Raw genomic sequence first — 12,535 nt, forward strand, 5'->3', positions numbered from 1 at the left:
AAGCACAGAATCGTCTAGAATGTCACTGTATACTATAGCGTTAAGATTTCCCTTCACTGGAACTAAGGGGCCTAACCCGAACCATGAAAAACAGCCCCAGACCATTATTCCTCCTCCATTAAACTTTACTATGTGTTGAGGAAGGTAGCATTCTCCTGGCATCTGCCAAACCCAGATTCGTCCGTCGGACTGCCAGATGGTGAAGCGTTTTTCATCACTCCAAAGAACGCATTTCCACTGCTCGAGTCCAATGGCAAATAGCTTTACACTACTCCAGCCGACGCTTGGCATTACAGATGGTGATCTTAGGCTTGTGTGCGGCTGCCTGGCCATGGAAACCCATTTCACAAAGCTTCCAACGATCAGTTATTGTGCTGCCAATGCTTCTAGAAACAGTTTGGAACTGGGTAGTGAGTGTTGCAACCAAGGTCAGACGGTTTTTACACATTAGGAACTTCAGCACTCAGCAGCTCTGTTCTATGTGCTTGTGTTGCCTACCACTTCGTGGCTGAGCCGCTGTTGCTCCTAGACGTTTCCACTTCACAATATCAGCACTTACAGTTGACAGGGGCAGCTCTAGCAGGACAGAAATGTGACAAATTGACTTGTTGGAAAGGTGGCATCCTATGACAGTGCCACGTTGAAAGTTACTGAGCTCTTCAGTAAGGTCCTTCTATTACCAATTTTTGTCTATGGAAATTGCATGGCTGTGTGTTCAATTGTATACACTGTCAACAACAGGCTTGGCTGAAATAGCCAAATCCACTCATTTTAATGGTTGTCCACATACTATTGTCCATGTATTGTATTTCCTATTCCAAGTTCAACAGGACTTTGCATCTGTGCATCATGGAAGAGAAGGAATGGATCCCTTTAGATGTGCACATCAGGGTTTGACTGAGATACTGTATCTAGCAACAATAGCCCCATACTCTGTTGAACTAAAGTTTCCACTGATCCACTCATAGCACAGCTCCCACCTGAGCCTTCCACCGTGAGGAAGCAGGGTCTAAAATAGCCCCTTCTCTCTCTCCCTCGCACTTATCTGATGCACACATTGACACACAGTTTGACGTCACAGACGGGCACAGCTGCCTCCCTGGCCAAAGTCTAGACTCTAGACAATGTCTACTCTCTATCTCTGTGCACTCAGGGCATAGAGACTGATATAACTCTGACAATGTCAGACAACAAAGATCCATTGCACCATATATTTCACACTAGAGTGTGTTACAGTAACTGTGTGAAGCTAAAACTATAATTAACCAGTAACATCTGTCATCTCAGAAACAGAAGGCTCTCGCCAAAATTAACATTTCTGAATGAGTTGATGGTACTACTAAAAAAACAAAGGGTACAGGGTTACTGTTACAAACTGTTTTAGCTACTACAGTTCTAGCAGCAAGTCTGGAACATAAGCGGGGAGACAGGGGTGATGAGCCTTGCATTAGAGTATGAGGAAAATCATTCCCTTTCCTTACAATGAGGAGTTCAAGAAGAGGTATGGATTATGAATTACTCTTCTCTGTCAGTCTCCTTCACCCCCCCCCCACCCAACAGAAAAAAAAGTAAAATGAACACAGATCCTGTACAAATAAAATAACATGTTATTTGTCACATGCTTTGTAAACAACAGGTGTAGACTAAAAGTGACATGTTTATTTACGGGTCCTTTTACAATAATGCAGAGTTAAACATGAAAAAGTGACATGAGGAATAATGAATAAATAATGAACAACAATAACATGGCTATATACAGGGAGTACACGTAACAGTACCAATTCTAAATAACATTTAGAATTAGAAGCTAGCTAGTAGCACAGAATAATTGCGTTAGTACTAATTAGAAAAGATACTGATAACTAACTAGCTAGCTAGCGCAACTAACTAGCTGATAGGCTACTAGCTAGCGTTACTTACTAGCTAGTGCTACAAGCTAGCCTTTACCTACCTAGTGCTACTGCTAGCCGCTAGCTAGCAGGTGACAGCTAAAGCACAAGCAACAGTGTTTGTTTGGTAGTAGTGATTTTTGAAATAAACATTCTATCAAAAAAAATTAAGAAAACTAAATTCATCCTGAACACATCGATAGCTAGCCAACTCTCCCAACTTTGACCATTACGATAGTAACACACTAACATAATGTAACGACCCTGGGTTTATAAGCGCGGAAATCGACTCTGCCGCTCGAGCATGCTTTTGCGGCACAGTCGATAGCGCGCCGGACCTCGGGCTAGGAGGTCGAGGGTTCGAGACCTGCTCCCTGCTGTTTCATTACATTGGTGTCGGAAGTGATCGGACCTCGCATCCACGACAGTGCGTGTGCTTGGCCGGTGAGCGCGTTCCTGTAAGACGTAAAGTCGCAAGCTAGCGCGAGGACGCGCTCTTTGAAAGGAGGGAGTAGTGTAACGACCCTGGGTTTATAAGCGCGGAAATCGACTCTGCCGCTGGAGCATGCTTTTGCGGCACAGTCGATAGCGCGCCGGACCTCGGGCTAGGAGGTCGAGGGTTCGAGACCTGCTCCCTGCTGTTTCATTACAATAACACCCAGAACTAGTGCGCCGACTGGTTTGTGCTTAACACACTGGAACACGTACCCCTACCAAATGAGACGCAAAAATACAATTTGAGACGAATGCGCTTTGCGTTTCGCAGACCAGGCGGCAACTGGATGCTTCTCGAATTGATATAGATGAGTAAAAAAGACTGTATAAAATAAATAATACAAATACTGAGCTATATAGCATTCTCACAAAATGTAGGAAGTATATTATTTTACATTCATCTAATTGCTCAAAGAAAAATATTTTTAAAGTTTAAAAAAAGTAATCAAAACTAATTTTAAAACGATAGGAATCAAAATGACTGGATTCCCTGTTTTCAATATTCCAACACACTCCCATTGCGAGGATAAGGACACTGAGCCTTTTTATAAACTGTTTTATGAGATTGGAGAACATATTGTTAGGGATCTTAGACCATTCCTCCATACAGAATATTTACAAATCCTTGATATCCTCCGTCTGTGTTTATAGATTGCCCTCTTCAATTCAAACCACTGGTTTTCAATAGGGTTCAAGTCCGGAGACTGAGATGGCCATTGCAAAATGTTGATTTTGTGGTCAAATAACCATTTCTTTGTGGATTTTGATGTGTGCTTTGAGTTATTGTCTTCCTGGAAGATCCATTTGTGGCCAAGTTTCAGCCTCCTAGCAGAGGCTGGTACTTGTCATTTTTTAGCATACAATATAGCTCAGTATTTGTATAATTTATTTTGCTCATCTTTTATCATGGGTGCCAATAATTTTGGACCTAAATGTACATGTGTGAGTGTCCTTTAATTAAAGCATAGCACATTTCTCAACACAACCAGTGGAGGAAGGTGCATGTTGAGTAATCAGTCTGGCTCAGCGTCTACAACACCTGATCATACTCACACAGGCAATATCATTACCACACCATGGAGTGCAGCTATGGACAAAAAATGAATCCACCCCATGGCCCACTTAACGAGGACTCCGGACTTACTGATCATATTAACACAAACTGGATCAGGTGCTACTCAGAGTGGGACTGAGTAAAGAGCAGCAGTCAGGGGCTTGGGGTTTTTATGTCATAGGAAGTACACATGATGTGGCCATGTATATATAAACAGGAAGTAGTGTGAGAGTGAGTTAGGAGCAGATTCAATCGCACCACCAGGTCATGTTTAACGTCACCGAGGCCTTGCACATGACTGACTGTAATGAATCTAAGTAAACAACCTGTGACTGGACATTAAATGCAGTTATATACTTCCTAACATGCTTAGCAAACATGAGTTTGTTTACATATATATAAAATATAACGAACTGAACTTACTACCCAGTAACTAGGTATTTACTCTTAAAGAGGTAAACAGCAGCTGTTACATCCATTCTTGGACTTATATAAATTAATTATATGTACCTGTTGATTCTTGAAGAATATAAATTATAAAATGCCTCATGACCTTAGTTCAACTGTCGTACCCCATCAGATCCCAAAATACAAGCTGGTTTTACACCAATGTTTTTAAACAAAGTAAATGTAAACAAACCCTTTATAGCCTAAAAACATGGTTAAAACTATAATTGTGATATCATGGATGGTCAGTCCTTGCATTCATAGCTCTGTCTATGAATTTGAAAGTGTTTACATTTCTCCAGTCCCATCCCTCAGCTTTTTACCAAACCAGGCACGGGGAGATCTCTTTGTTATTGTTTCTACTGCTGATTGCCACTTTAAATAAGGCTGTTATGATCTAATTTGTGTGCACAGCATACCTGCGTGTGTATGGGTGTGCGTGTGTGTGTGTCACACTCACGTTGGTTTGGAGGCCTCGGCCTGGTCAGTCTGGAGCTTATGCCCCCCCTCCACTTCCATGGTGCAGTAGACGACGCGATTGGGCGCCAGCGACTTTAACCCCTGAACCTCCACAATCACCACCTGACAGAGAGAATACTGCCAGTCAAACGCCTATACATGTTATTTATTTCCAACATGCATCTGCTGCTAGAAACTAGTTTCAGACACAAAAAATAATAATTTTATCAGTTAGAGCTAGAGCACTGTTACAGACACTGATAATACTATAAAGAAACATCTGACTTATTTTTTTACAAACATGGCCCCCCCGGATAAGCTCAGCCTCTCTGAACGACAGCCATGTCCCCTGAGAGCAGCAGAATAGGAAGTTTAAAACATTAAGACTGTATTGAATGGCTGCTGCTATAAACATGTCTGAGGTATATGAGAGCCTATCTACAGTGCCTGTATTCATCCCCCTTGGCGTTTTGACTATTTTGTTACATTACAACCTGTAATTTAAATAGATTTTTATTTAGATTGCATGTAATGGACATACTCAAAATAGTCCAAATTGGTGAAGTGAAATGAAAAAAATTACTTGTTTCAAAAAATATTTATTAAAAAAAAAGTATAATTAAAGTGGTGCGTGCATATGTATTCACCCCTTTGCTATGAAGCCCCTAAATAAGATCTGGTCAAACCAATTACCTTCAGAAGTCACACAATTAGTTAAATAAAGTCCACCTGTGTGCAATCTAAATGCCACATGATCTCAGTATATATACACACACACACCTGTTCTGAATGGCCCCAGAGTCTGCAACACCACAAAGCAAGGAGCTCTCCAAACAGGTCAGGGATAAAGTCGTGGAGAAGTACTGATCAGGGTTATGACAAAAATATCTGAAACTTTGAACATCCCACGGAGCACCATTAAATCCATTATTACATTTTTTTAAATAATTTGGCACCACAACAAACCTGGCAAGAGAGGGCCGCCCACCAAAACTCATGGACCAGGCAAGGAGGGCATTAATCAGAGGCAACAAAGACACCAAAGATAACCCTGAAGGAGCTGCAAAGCTCCACAGCGAAGATTGGAGTATCTGTCCATAGGACCACTTTAAGCCGTACACTCCACAGAGCTGGGCTTTACGGAAGAGTGGCAAGAAAAAAGCCATTTCTTATGGAAAAAATAAGCAAACACATTTGGTGTTCGCCAAAAGGCATGTGGGAGACTCCCCAAACATATGGAAGAAGGTACTCTGGTCAGATGAGACAAAAATGTAGCTTTCTGGCCATCAAGGAAAATGCTATATCTGGCGCAAACCCAACATCTTTCATCACCCCGAGAAAACCATTCCCAACAGTGAAACATGGTGGTGGCAGCATCATGCTGTGGGGATGTTTTTCACCGGCAGGGACTGGGAAACTGGTCAGAATTGAAGGACTGATGGATGGCGCTAAATACAGGGACATTTTTGATGGAAACCTGTTTCAGTCTTCCAGAGATTTGAGACTGGGACAGAGGTTCACCTTCCAGCAGGACAATGACCCTAAGCATACTGCTAAAGCAACACTCGAGTGGTTTAAGGGGTACCATTTAAATGTCTTGGAATGGCCTAGTCAAAACCAGACCTCAATCCAATTGAGAATCTGTGGTATGACTTAAAGATTGCTGTATACCAGCGGAACCCCATCCAACTTGTAGGAGCTGGAGCAGTTTTGCCTTGAAGAATGGGCACAAATCCCAGGGGCTAGATATGCCAAGCTTATAGAGACATACCCCAGGAGACTTGCAGCTGTAAAAGGAGGCTCTACAAAGTATTGACTTTGGGGGAGTGAATAGTTATAGTCAAGTTCAGTTTTTGTATTTTTTTCTTGTTTCACAATAGAAAATATTTAGCATCTTCAAAGTGGTAGGCATATTGTGTTAATCAAATGATACATTTTAATTCCAAGTTGTAAGGCAACAAAATAGGAAAAATGCCAAGGTGAGTGAATACTTTCGCAAACCACTGTTTCTCCCTCTTTCTCTGGCTCGCTCTCTCTCTCGCTTTCTCACCTCTTTCATTCAGTCTACATCTCTCTCTTACTTTCCCTCTCAGTGTCTTTGTCTGTCTCTAAAGTAAGAAGAGCCTTGAATGTTCTTTTGTATGTAGCCTGACAGATGAAATAGTCAGGATTACTTCAATAGCACACTGCATATGACCACTGGAGGCAGTCTCTCTGGCAGGCTGTGTTTGAGCTGCAGTGTTAACCAACCATACCTCCAGAGTGAAGGAGAGCACCACATCAGACTTGGACAGTGTGTTCTCGTCCTCCTGGCCCATGTCTATGATGGAGCTGTTGTGTCCTCGTTTGAGCTTCTGCAGTTTGAACTCTCCTCCCTTGGACACAGGCATGCTCTCCAGGTTAGCCATAAGCAGGTTCACTGAGGATCTCAGCTCCTCTATGAACATGGCCTCCATCTCTTTGGAAACAAACTTGGGAAACCTACCGCCCTGTTATGGCACAGAAACATACACACACAGGCATACACACAGGCACGCACGTACACACACACACACACATCACACAAAGGCACGCAAGCACACATAAGTCACACACACGTCGATAGTGTAGTCTACAACCATAAAGGGTATTTTTTTAAATTTTTATTATTATTATTATTTTATTTTTTTATCCCATTTTCTCCCCAATTTTCGTGGTATCCAATCGCTAGTAATTACTACCTTGTCTCATCGCTACAACTCCCGTACGGGCACGGGAGAGACGAAGGTCGAAAGCCATGCGTCCTCCAAAGCACAACCCAACCAGCCGTACTGCTTCTTAACACAGCGCGCCTCCAACCCGGAAGCCAGCCGCACCAATGTGTCGGAGGAAACACCGTGTACCTGGCCCCCTTGGTTGGCGCGCACTGCGCCCGGCCCGCCACAGGAGTCGCTGGAGCACGATGAGACAAGGATATCCCTACCGGCCAAACCCTCCCTACCCCGGACGACGCTATGCCAATTGTGCGTCGCCCCACGGACCTCCCGGTCGCGGCCGGCTGCGACAGAGCCTGGGCGCGAACCCAGAGACTGGTGGCGCAGTGGTCTAGGGCACTGCATCGCAGTGCTAACTGCGCCACCAGAGTCTCTGGGTTCGCGCCCAGGCTCTGTCGCAGCCGGCCGCGACCGGGAGGTCCGTGGGGCGACGCACAATTGGCATAGCGTCGTCCGGGGTAGGGTAGACCACTGCGCCACCCGGGAGGCCCCATAAAGGGGATTTTTAAAGAGGATCTTTATTTATGGGTACTCCTGCCCTGAGTCTACCTTTGCTCTTACATTATTTTGGCAGTTTTCTGATGTAAAGATGTGCCTTATGCTCGCGGGCCTAGGGTTCAGAACACACAGATACTGTAGTATCACTACTACTTAGTTTATAGACCTTGAGCTACCATCTTCTACTGTATCAACAATAGCTCTGGTGAGGTGATTTAAGAGTGGTGGGTTGGTGTCTAATTCTCTACTTTACTTTGAGGTGGTTGTGTCTTACCCTGGCGATCTGATCAGCCATTTGCAGTCGTCCATCCAGCTCTCTCCTGATCTGAGCAGCCTGCTCGTCAGGGTTATCAAGCTGGAAACAAACACAACGACAAGAAACGTTATCATGACATAAGCCTGACATTCAGCATTTATTATCACCTGGTGGCATAATGCAGGGCCTTACATACAACCTCCATTACAAGCCTTGATATTGACATAGTATTACCTTTAGTTCGTATGTCCTAATAATCATCCTTGGAAATTGTTTGTAGTAATGTATGAATGTATCAAGATGTAATAACTTGGAGCGTACATGTACAGATAACGGAGCTTAATTTGATCACCCTGTTGTTGCAGGGAATGTCCTGCACAGCAGGAAATGCAAACTTGTGGTGTATTTGAGGTTTAAAGAAAGGCTTCTACAGTTTGTAATTTCCACTTAAAAATGTATCGAACCCTGGAAAAATGGTCATTAATTATAATCCACACAATAATTAACATTTCTTGTTGCTGCAAGATTATTTTCCTGCTGTGAGAAACTGGTCAAATTAAGATCCCACACCTGTACACCCCACCAATACGATGAGCTGTAGGCTAACCAATTTAATTTCCATTTGAATCCCATGACTTCCACTCCCCTGGAAATGGTGATCAATATTCAACCACTGTCAAATTATTGTGTTCGTCGTGAATTAGACATTGGAAGTAAATTCTCTGTTTAAGGATGCTTGTTTACAGCCCTGGTTCAGATCTATTACTTTGTCACTTGACTATACTATAAATCAGAGTTGTCTTCATCAGATGTATGTGCAGTATAGACTCTTTCTCCAGATTGCAGAGCAGAGGTGGGTATTCTGAGAAAAGGGTTAGTCATTAGTGGTCAGGGAGCCTGCAGTACGATAGTAGACACAAACATCTGCCACAGCCACTCCTTCAGCCCTTGAGGATGGAGAAGCAAACGACTACAGATATGGTTTCTATCAGTGCGTTTACTGGCAGGAATACACATACTGAAGTACACTAACATATACCACACACATATCCATATACACAGACAACACACGAGCATGACCATACACACAGCCACAGATATGCAACAAGATCTCTAGAGTCTATGCTAATCGAATCCCCCAGTCTGTTCGGAGGCATCGTTAGGGCTCTTAAAGCAGGATGGGTAGGGCACACACACACAATGAACAGCACTACATCAGAGTCACTGTCTATGTGTCTCCTGACCAGACCAGCCTAGTCCTGCGGCCATGAAATAATACAGTAAGAATAAAAAACAGGCATGTAACTCTGGCAGAGAGTTTTACGCCCTGTGACAAACAAGTCCAGTAGAGTCTCTCTACCCATGCTACATAACCCTCTGCCAGGGCACTGAGGCATTGTTCACAACAACATTGAGAGAGAGATGGGAAACAAGGGAGAGGGTAGATGAAAAGAGAACTAGAAATTCTGGCAGAACACACAGACTCGCCTACTGAGAGTCTTTGCTGCATTACACCAGAGCAGTAAAGAGAGAGAGATATCCCTGTCATAATATAATCAGATCTGATGTAAGCAAGGCCAACCATAATTAGATGAATTAAATCTGCCTAATCTCCACCGGCCAAAGCTGTGCAACTGATTGCCACACCATGCATCTGACTGTGTCTGTTTATCAATGTGTGTCTGAGAGAATTGTGTTATTATGATTGTGTCCGTGTGTGTGTCTAGATTAAACAGATGCTGAAATCATGCAGCCTTTCCATGACTACTGTCAGCATGCACTCAGAGGCCCATCCATGTCAACAGTCTCCCTGTCTAGAATACAACTCTTCAACATGACTTCTCCTTCCCTCCCTCTGTAGACCTCCAGGGGACAGGGAACCCAGAGGGCAGAGGGCAAGGGGGGGGTTGTTTGATATGAGTGAATTATAAGATGATGGTCTCACTCTTCATTCACCCCATCCTCTCCCTCACTTCATCCATCCCTCTATAGATTTCTGTCTCGGATTCTCTGAAAATGTCCTGTTCTCTCTCTCTCTCTCTGCCCACGCTACATACACCCTCTCCACCCTCCACCCTCTGCCAGGGCACTGAGGCATTCTTCACAACAATAATAAGAGAGAGGGATAGGAAACAAGGGAGAGGGTGGATGAAAATAGGACTAGAAATGCTGTCAGAACACACAGAGTCTTTGCTGAAATGGTTTGTCGAGATCGGTGTGGAAGAACTTGACTGGCCTGCACAAAGCCCTGACCTCAACCCCATCGAACACCTTTGAGATGAATTGGAAGGCCGACTGCGAGCCAGACCTAATCGCCCAACATCAGTGCCTGACCTCACTAATGCTCGTGGCTGAATGGAAGCAAGTCCCTGCAGCAATGTTCCAACATCTAGTGGAAAGCCTTCCCATAAGAGTGGAGGCTGTTATTGCAGCAAAGGGGGGGACCAACTCCATATTAATACCCATGAATTTGGAATGAGATGTTTGACGAGCAGGTGTCCCCATACTTTTGGTCATGTACTGTATGAATGTTATCAGAGAATTGACCACTTCCTCCAACAATATACACAGTTTGCAGGAAAGGCATTTCCTTGTACTTGAGCTTTAAAAATTGAAACTTAAACAGTCTGCCTGTTGGGATTGCAGTTCTGTGGTGTGGACAGCTGATCACTTTCTTTCTTTCTTTCTTCTCTCTCCATCTCGCATCTTTACCTCTCTCCCCTCTCTTCCTGTAGTCACTCCCTCCCTGTCTGCAGACTACAGTGGGAAGGGGGTTTTGTACAGTAACACAGTAGCTTGTGTCTGGGAGTGTGTGTTACCAGGTCGCACCGTGATGGGGTGGGGAATTGTGTGAAAGGACGGACTCACTCACACCTGTGATCCGAGGGCTTATAGTGTAATTCTCGCTCTCCACACCCACACACTTTGTATTGGCAGCCCTCCCCCAGTGTGTATGGGATATATGTGGGGCCACTGTGTACTCTTTACATTAATCCCATCGCAGTCCTACCTAACACAGAGCTCAGCCCCTGATGCAAAGAGCCGATTCTACTTAGAAGTCCCTTCTACCTAAAACGTACATTTCCTCAGACAGAGGAGCACTGCCTGTCTCTTAATGGTACTGTATATCATGTTCCCTGCCCGCTTAATTGAGTAGATCCCACATCCCACTGGGTTAGGCTCTGAAGTCTGTCAGTCAGTCAGTCAGTCTATATGTCTGTGATCTGTAGTATCCATCTTAGCATCATGTTGTTTTAACTGTAGTAGCCGTATTATTGTAATGGGTGGCAATCGATAGTGTATTCTGTCCACTGGGAGAGTAGCATGCTGGACTATCTATCTTTTTCACTCACTCACTAGAGCGTGGAGCCTCTGTGTCTGAAGGCCTGCTCACTCCATCATTAGGCACTCCTGGCAGCAGATAACGCATCCTTAAGTGAAAACATCCATGGGTGTGAACAGCTATAGTGTAACCCACAGGTAGAGGGAGGCAGAGCGGGGAGAATTGTGGATAAGGGTTATGTAGACTTTCCCTCTCACACTTGTCCATATTCAGGTTGATTGTGTTTAGATCCCAGTTCAGGACCCTTGGCTTGATTGAGTTGAGTCAAGTATGGTATCAAATCAAATCAATTGTTTTTCTTCAAATCGAATCAATTTATATAGCCCTTCGTACATCAGCTAATATCTCAAAGTGCTGTACAGAAACTCAGCCTAAAACCCCAAACAGCAAGCAATGCAGGTGTAGAAGCACGATGGCTAGGAAAAACTCCCTAGAAAGGCCAAAACCTAGGAAGAAACCTAGAGAGGAACCAGGCTATGAGGGGTGGCCAGTCCTCTTCTGGCTGTGCCGGGTGGAGATTATAACAGAACATGGCCAAGATGTTCAAATGTTCATAAATGACCAGCATGGTCAAATAATAATAATCACAGTAGTTATCGAGGGTGTAGCAAGTCAGCACCTCAGGAGTAAATGTCAGTTGGCTTTTCATTGCCGATCATTAAGAGTATCTCTACCGCTCCTGCGGTCTCTAGAGAGTTGAAAACAGCAGGTCTGGGACAGGTAGCATGTCTGGTGGACAGGTCAGGGTTCCATAGCCGCAGGCAGAACAGTTGAAACTGGAACAGCAGCAAGGCCAGGTGGACTGGGGACAGCAAGGAGTCATCATGCCCGGTAGTCCTGATAATTATTCTTATTTTTTATTTTTTTTCATATGTTTAAAAAATAAACTGTTTTAGTGTGGGGAAAACAACCAGGTTCTATTTGTCTGTTACCATTGTCATGGCTACAGTCTTCCTAATCTGCTTGTTCTCTTGTTTTCCACTTTTCAAAGATAAACACAGACACACACACGCACGCACACAGCTCTGCCAGCGTAAATATTTCAGAGTGCATGAGTGTCTGTTCAATTGTTAATTCTATGTGCAGAGAACTTGTTGCACACCGATGCTGTGATACTACCCTGTTTTCCTGGGTGAGGACACAGAGAATTCATATTCTTGTAAATCAACTCTGTATGAAGGAGTTGGAATTTCATAACATACAGGTGTTCAGATATTGTTTCAAGTTTTATTAGTCATATTTACGCATACACATGGTATACATCGTCCAACGAAATGCTTACCTGCAGGTTTATTCTCATCAATGGAACAACAATAAGAAATAATACAAGATAAGAATACA

General features: G+C 43.8%; 1 protein-coding gene across 7 annotated transcripts in view; it reads right to left on the minus strand.

Moving 5' to 3' along the window:
* LOC129851017 (calcium-dependent secretion activator 1-like) overlaps positions 1 to 12,535 on the minus strand; it is a 165,806-nt gene that overhangs the window by 109,840 nt on the left and 43,431 nt on the right. For all 7 annotated transcript variants that reach the window (XM_055917169.1, XM_055917171.1, XM_055917168.1 and 4 more), the window contains exons 5-7: positions 7,870 to 7,950; positions 6,600 to 6,833; positions 4,346 to 4,467 (exon numbers count right to left, since the gene is read on the minus strand). In XM_055917169.1, the coding sequence (XP_055773144.1) occupies positions 4,346 to 4,467; positions 6,600 to 6,833; positions 7,870 to 7,950 (437 nt within the window). The remainder of the gene's footprint in view (positions 1 to 4,345; positions 4,468 to 6,599; positions 6,834 to 7,869; positions 7,951 to 12,535) is intronic.

Source organism: Salvelinus fontinalis, chromosome 3, assembly GCF_029448725.1.
Source record: "Salvelinus fontinalis isolate EN_2023a chromosome 3, ASM2944872v1, whole genome shotgun sequence".
Lineage (NCBI taxonomy): Eukaryota > Metazoa > Chordata > Actinopteri > Salmoniformes > Salmonidae > Salvelinus > Salvelinus fontinalis.